The sequence below is a fragment of the Wolffia australiana genome, chromosome 9, assembly GCF_029677425.1.
Source record: "Wolffia australiana isolate 7733 chromosome 9, ASM2967742v1".
NCBI classification, from domain to species: domain Eukaryota; kingdom Viridiplantae; phylum Streptophyta; class Magnoliopsida; order Alismatales; family Araceae; genus Wolffia; species Wolffia australiana.
In genome coordinates, this window is record NC_135843.1 from 518,634 (window position 1) to 526,348 (window position 7,715).

The following is a 7,715-nucleotide window of genomic DNA, read 5'->3' on the forward strand; positions in this document are numbered from 1 at the left end:
TAAATAATTAATGGGCAAACACTGAGAACTCATTCATGAATCATTCTTGATCATCAATTCAATGCACAGTAATCTAAAGTATAGAAACCAAGTTTGAGGTTGTCTAGGCATCCATTCTGATTGACATTTTGGAACAACCTTGAGAAACATTTTTTTTGTTTGGGCTCTTCCTCAATGAATGTTTGAATTTGTGTGTACATTTGGAATATAAACACTATCTCTTCATGCATAAAAGCCTACAAAGTTCTAAAAGTTTGTATTTTCAATAAGTGAGAAAGATACACATGTACAACATGCTCCAACAAAAGTCCTTAAGATTCCTCTGGGTTCTGCCTAAATATTCTACCATCTTAACAAAGTACCCTGAGATAGGTTTCACAATGGTAAAAGGCTTTATCTCTCTATGTTCCTCTATGTGACGTGTTTTCAGGTGCTTCCATAACTTTGAAGTTCTCCTTGTCTCATCTCTTTTCTGTAGTTTGTCCAATTTTATGCAATGTTTGAATTTAATAATAACTAGACAAATACAATTAGTGGAAATTTCCAAAAGCCACAAAACAAAAAGTGCAGTCTCCAGGACTTAGAATAAACTAATTTTACTGGTTTATGGGATAAACATATAAATATGGAAGGAAAACAAAATTCATAGTTATATAAAAAAGTGGTGCAGTATTAGCGATCCAAATATGTTTATGACATAAGCCATTTTAAAAAATAAGATGTTCATATTTATAATGCCAAAGGGGAGGTAAAACTAACTTATCATAACTCATTTGTACAGTTCATGAAACATTTTTAAGGTTGGCCTATTATTAGGATATGTCATGTCTTGAAATTCTTATAAGTAGCTTTTTTAATGTGAGATATAAAAATAAGTGATTATTAATATTTATATTTAAAATAAGAGTGTATATATTTTATGAAATAAGCCACCCATTTGGAATCTAATGGATTCTGCCCTGTGGAGTCGCCCACTAACACTAAATTGATAAATTTTCAAATATGTAGTATGTCCGCCGCTTAAATTAGTTTTCACGCACTACAAGGTAATATTTCCTTTTATATATCATCTGAGAGGATTTTCTGGGACCAAATTTTAAGAAATTCAAAGCGAGTCGAAGAATTATCATCATTTTCTTCTCTCAGCTCCAATGCATACTTGGATCAGAGAAGAAGAGGCTCAAGGTTCTTCATTGGGGCCTTGATTCAGAATATCATCTGTACTTGTAAATTGTTAAGACATGTGAACATAGTTTCTTAACACATAACATTGCATAAATTAAAACTAAAAATGGTGTCCAAGAGGGAAAAGATTACAAATGGTATAATTCCATCTATAATTTTGTCCATATTCTTCTTTAAATGCCAATCCACACCAATGCGAAATCTACCAACACAGACAGACAAATGGTTAGCCTGCCGGATAGGATGGATGATATTAATTTGTGGAAGCCTCTACCACGTTAGACAGATTGATAGATAGATTGAGAGAGAGAAGGCTTGCAATTTGGCTGGTGGAGAATAAAGATGCACTTTTTACCCAATCATTGCCCGCTTTCGTCCCCTCTGTCTAACTGCAGATGGATTAGAAGAAAAATGAAGTAAAGCAAAAGCCTCTCTCATAATACAGATGGAAAGAGAGAGAAAGAGAGGGAGGGCGCGAGAACCTTGGGCAAGCTTGTTGAAGGTAGCAGACCATTGCTTTGAGGATCTTCTATAGGCAGCCAGAATCTGATCCATCTGTAACAACCAGGCAGAAATCTTCTATCAAGACTCCGTTAAAACAGATCATTAAAAAGCGATGAGAGAGGAAGATAAATTGAAGAGTTCTTATTAAAGTAAGCTTATTCAGTTTCAGCCAAAACTAAGTTCAAAATAATTTTTTTCGATAAATTTGGTGAGGACTTTTACTGCTTTCACTCACCACGTCACCACATGACGAGTGCATGGAGAGTAGAGCCCTTTCCAAGACATACAAGTCAACGGCTTTGTCCTCGGGTAAAGTGGAGGTGAAGCTTAAGCCGAAGTCTATCAGAACCTGTGACAATGGCATATATAGAAGAATCACTTAAGCTACAGCATCTTCCTTTATATAATGAAGAAATAATTCATCCTCATCATCCTCTAATACTTATCGACATAGTACAGGCAGTGGAGAAATTAGTTTCTGTTTGCTGTAGAGCAAGGTGAAAGGAGGGTGTGGGACCCCCTTAGGTCAAGGGTGTAATCATAAAGGGAGGATCACTTATTGCAAGTGACCTTTCCCACTTTTCGAAAAAAAAATCATTCTTTAATCCTGCATCAGTTAGTTCCTTCTGTTCTTCAAAAAAGAATCAGTTAGTTCCTTCTGAAACCATTTCAGAAGAGAGGTAGAGAGATAATAAGGCACAGAGAAAATAGAGACGCAGAGAAAGAGAGATGGGGGCACAGAGGGATGGAGAAAAATAAACGGAGGGTGAGAGAGAAAGAGATTTACAGAGACAGGAAAGAGAGGAAAGGGAGCCTTTTATAAAGAATATGAGGAGAGAGAGAATGAGAGAGAGAAAAAGGGAAAATGGGATGGAAGAAATTGAGACGAGAGAGAGAAATAGAATGACAGAGATAGAGAGGAAACAGAGAGATAGAGAAAGAGAATGAGATAGAGAAAAATAATGGAGACGAGAAAGAAATGGAAAGAGAATACATTGACAAAGAAGGGAAGGAAAGAGAGATGGAGAAAAGTAAAGAAAGAGAGGAAGAGAAAGAAAGCATGAGAGAGAGAGAGAACGAATGACAGATGAGAGAAACAAAAGGGAAAAACGAGAGAGAGAAAGAGAGAGAGAGAGAGAGAGAGAGAGAGAGAGAGAGATGTAGCGGCAGAAAAAATGAGAAAGACAGCGATAGAGGGGGGAAGAGAGACGCTCGAAGAAGAGGGGGTGAGAAAGGCAGCCAGGGATTAAAATAGAGACAGAAGAGGCAGAGATAAAGAAAATGAGAAAGAAGATAGAAAGAGATTCAGAGAGAAGAGGGAAATATAAAGAAAGATAAATAATAAAAGAGAAAGAAATCGAGCAAAAGCAAGGGTCAGAGAGAGAGAGAGGTATTAAGCGACAGTGAGTCTCACCAAGCAGCCAGTGCCAGTCTGTAATATCATATTCGAGGTGGTCAAGTCACCATGAACAAGACCCCCATCATGCAACTTTGCAATAGCACGTCCGATCTGCAAGGCCATATCTGCTAGCTTTTCGGGATCAACACGGGAGGATCCAAACTCCAAGAGCACATCTTTGACAGAAGGGCCCTCGATATATTCAAACGTCAACGTGTGTAACTGGGGATCCAATGCATACAATGTCGGGGTCAAGACGCCTAATCTTCTCGCCTTTGTCATGCACCGGGCCTCCTGCATTAAACAGACCAGAGGAAGCTAAGCATCAATAAAAATAAATAAGTCAATAGATCAAGGAAACAATTCTTGAAAACATGAGATCAACAATATGTTACTATCCCCATGGAGAGCTAACAAAATCAAGAAATGGGATGAGGGGTAGTGAGGAGAATAGGAGAGATGGAAGAGGTAAGAGAGAAGAAGAAAGAACGATAGGTGAACAAACTATCAAGAACCTCTGAATCAAGAGTTCTTGCCCTCTCGAAAGCCGGATACAGCTACTCGTGCCAAGAAACCACTAATTGATCTTTCATCCAAAAGTCCCTCTAATGACCTTACAAGAGGGTATTTATTACCCTACAATTTCAAGAATCGGTTATCTCATCAGGACTCTAACACAATACAAGGTGTGGTGAACGACAATGAATTCAGCATCATTGCCATCTACAAACCTTAGCATTGTCATCCTTCTTTGGGCTCGGGCGAAGGACAATCATGGTGACAAAAAAGGTTGGCAGGTAAGGATGCCTTGTTATTGACAAAGTAATTATCATCTTAGCACTATATCTCATCCTCATCATTGTTATCCATGTCTGTGCTCAGAGGAATGACAATAATGATAACAACAAAGCTAGGGTTGGTTAGCTAGAACGACTTCGACATCATCAATGTCATCCATGTTTGGGCTCAAACAAAAGACCACGATGATGAGAACAAAACTAGGGTCATTGGGCTATGACATTTCGTCGTGATCATTGTCATTGTCATCATCGCCATCGTCCTTAAATCTTGTCTTTGTCATCGTCATCTATGTTTAGGATTAGAGAAATGACAATAATGATGACGAAAAATAGGGGTGTGTAATGATTATGAATTTGCTATCGTCATTGTCATTATCATTCCCAAATATTGTCATTGTCATATAGGTTTGGGCTCGGACTTATGATGATGATGATCACCATCAACCTACGGATGATAAGGAGGATGATGAAGATAAATTGGTCATCTTCATCTTAGATAAGAAAGGATGACAAATTTTTTGTCCCCATCATCTTCGTCATCATCAAAAAATCTCATCATCTGCATTGTCATTAATGTTTGGGCTTGAACAAATAATGATGATGATGACAATTCATCATAACATTTGAATGACAAAGGCGAGGACTATGCTGAAATTGCTGTGGACGCCAAACTAGGCTAAGCTAAATCTTGTCATTGCCATCATTCCCAAGTCTTATCATCATTATTCCCACCCATGCAAGGGCTAGGATAAATGATGAGACGATTCATCATCGACCCATGTCAAAACATGATGATGATTTGTTACTGTCATTTGATGACACCAAACTCGAAACAAAAGTAATGGTAGATACAGACTAAAGATTATTCAGAGATCTTAGAGTGGACAAATAACCACCTGAATGGCTAATGCTCAGATGGACTTCACATATTTTAATTTATTCAAGTAGAGATTTGGTTTACTCCAAGCCAAAGAAATTCAGGTCCAAGTATTACCGCATTGAGGCGCCTGAGTGTCAACTTTGCATCCAAGATTGGGTGTCGATACTTCTTGGAGAACCTCTCCTTCACAATCGACTTTCGCCCGATAAAATCTGAGGCAAACACTCTCTGGAAAGAAGGAAAAAAAATGTGAACTAGTAAATTATAACGGTGAGCTTCTCCACAAAATGATAAGCTTACGGCTTCTGCTCCTTGCTTCAAAAGAACACCAAATTTTTGGGTTCCATCCTCAATCTCCATCCTTAGACCTGCACCTCAAGCATGCGATTAACTCACACTAAACTGAAAGATCCAAAAATAAACAAGCAGAACTTCAATTAAAGAAGTAAAATTATTTTCCTCCCCACACATCAATCAGTAGAAACGATTTGGTATCTAGTCAAAGAGCGACAACATGTTCATCCAAGATTGGACAAGCAATGGCTATATTTCGACAACACCCTCTTATCCAAACCGTACCGTCAAAAATCTTTCGTAACTCAACAATTTCACATAAACAACATCACAGATTTCATTCTTAATCGGCGGGAGGAAAAATCGCTCATTTTCAAGATTTCGTAATATCAAGGAACAAACAGCGCAACCCAGTTGGTCAAGGCGCTGCCCAATCTACAACATAAGGAATCCCAACAAAAAAATGGGTCGAAAGAAATAGACAAAAAAATCGTTTATATTGGTAAAAATAAACAAAAAATGTCGAATGGGATCTGACCTTGGTTCAATCAGAGGCCAAGCTGCGTTCTTGAGGTGACGACGGCTACTATCGCGCGATTAATCACTGCCAAGTGAAGAGGGCGAGCTAGAACTCCACAAAGAAAGCGGGAAAGAATAGAAGAACTCTAATATATGTATTGAATTTCTCAACTGAGATTGAGGGGACGGACGACGGATGACGAACAGAACGGACGGGACGGAGAGGATGCCGGTTTTGTCCGTCATCCGTCACAGTGTTTGCAGTTTAGTTCTGTTTAGAGAGGGTTGGATGGGACAGATGACAGAACAGACTGAGGACAGTTGTAAACCTAGTGTAAATTTCCAGCATCCGATTACGGATTGTGTCCCTGTAGCGAACCTCAACTAGGTAGGGTTTGACCGTCCCGGTTTGGTTGGGGTTTTTTGCAAAACCTAAACCTTACCTAATTTTGGTCTGGTTTTGGTCCATTCTTGTCTGATTAGGACCAGTCCCTGTATGGTCTGGATGACTAGTCAATGTCAAAGTTAAAGTAGAAAAATTATGTTGATGGTTATGTTAAATATCCTTTACGGTCAAGTGGGTGCCCACAGGTGGTCAAATATACGGCCGATATACAAAGCTCAATACAAATCTATCTACTGAGTTGGATTTGATATTTTTAGAAGTTTACAAAAAAATATTTAATAAATATTTTATAATTTACTACTGGTTTTGGCCCGGTTTGTCCCTTGGACCCAAACCTGTCTGACGAACGGGTCCATCCTCCAATGGACAACCTACGGTCCCGGTTTGGTCTTGTCAATCCGGTCCTCGGTCCTAAATGTCCAACCCTACTACTTGATATTATTCATTATTCTGTATGATTCAGGATTATTTTACCAAACATTGTTGCCTTTTGATTTTGTCCTTCTGAAACACTTGAGAGCTTGCTGGGCATACCTGATATCTTTTCCATGGTTTCTTATTAACTTTATGAAATCCATTCAGTTTAATTTTCCCATGAATATGGATAAATATTATTTTATTTCTATTTTGATGATAAGCATCTACATGGGTATGTGTAATATTACTTTTGTACATAGATTTTGAGGTATACATGCATCTTATCTTTTTTTTCCACACATCTTCACTCACCATTCATATGGCGCATCAATATCATTCAACTTAATTGAATTTTCATGGTTTAATTTAGGGGTTTCTCATTTATCTTTGTAGAGCCAGAAATGGATCAATAATCCCAACATATTAAAATAATCTCTCAAATGAAGCAGCTGGAACTTACTGAACTCGACAAATGAATAATGTTTAAAGGGATTAAACTCAAATTTAGAGATATCAAGAATCAAATATCCACAACTATCACCTCATATTGCAGTAATTTTATTTTTTCAGCAGCTTATTCCAGTTGTTTTTTGCATTGTGAACATATTAGGTCACATTAAAGTTTCACTCGTTCCGCCTTAGATTATCATTTTCGTGGCATCAGAGCCAAGTAAAAGATCATAGTCCATGCATGAGGAGAGATTTAAAAAACAATACTGATAATATTTTCATACTCTAATATAAAGCCCAGAATTTAGCACTTTACGTCATTCTAAAACACTGTATAATCACATGGTCACTAAATTAGTTCAGGCATTGGGGAATTTGATCTCAAGACCTCAATTAAATGCATTAAGTAAATAGAGTCTGGGTTATAATTTCCATAACAATTCTAATTCCTTTTGAGATGAAAGGTGAATAAATTGTCTAAACCACAACATAACAACATGTTCTCTTTTATTAATCGAGCAATGAATAATTTCATTTCAATACATGAATTGCATACATTTTAATCGATGATGATTTTGGTACACAATTCCCATACCCTTTCTTTGAATTAGGGGATAAAAAGCGGATGCTTTGTCTAAAACAGTGTATAATCGCTTGTTATGAAGAAGAATACAGGGACACATTTTCTGAATGAAGATTCTACCCTATTGTGTTGGTAGAAATTATCAATTTTTTGAGATCAAAAGTGGATATATTTTGGGAAATTATAGAACTTCTTTTCTATTTTTTAATGTTTCAAATCTTATTTTTTTGGGAATTTTCTGAAAATATGAGGAAGTTGAAAAAATTATCACACACTAG

General features: G+C 37.3%; 1 protein-coding gene across 1 annotated transcript; it reads right to left on the reverse strand.

Annotated features, from left to right (window-relative positions):
* Window positions 1-1,253: 1,253 nt before the first annotated feature.
* Window positions 1,254-5,716, reverse strand: LOC144708000 (Protein kinase superfamily protein). The gene is made up of 7 exons (XM_078581292.1): window positions 5,601-5,716; window positions 5,069-5,136; window positions 4,883-4,996; window positions 3,104-3,382; window positions 1,925-2,038; window positions 1,668-1,740; window positions 1,254-1,574 (listed from the first exon to the last, which is right to left on the reverse strand). Exons 2-7 carry the CDS (start codon window positions 5,126-5,128, stop codon window positions 1,537-1,539), a joined length of 678 nt encoding a protein of 225 aa, XP_078437418.1. The 5' UTR covers window positions 5,129-5,136; window positions 5,601-5,716; the 3' UTR covers window positions 1,254-1,536.
* Between the last annotated feature and the right edge of the window lie 1,999 nt (window positions 5,717-7,715).

Bases quoted from the DNA above. Each gene is read 5' to 3' on its own strand.
- LOC144708000 (XM_078581292.1), bottom strand. From the start codon at position 5,128: ATGGAGATTGAGGATGGAACCCAAAAATTTGGTGTTCTTTTGAAGCAA. The intron at 3,383-4,882 runs GTAATACTTGGA...TGTTTAATGCAG, and splicing joins CACTCAGGCGCCTCAATGCG to GAGGCCCGGTGCATGACAAA. The intron at 1,575-1,667 runs GTTCTCGCGCCC...ATCCATCTGCAG, and splicing joins CTTCAACAAGCTTGCCCAAG to TTAGACAGAGGGGACGAAAG.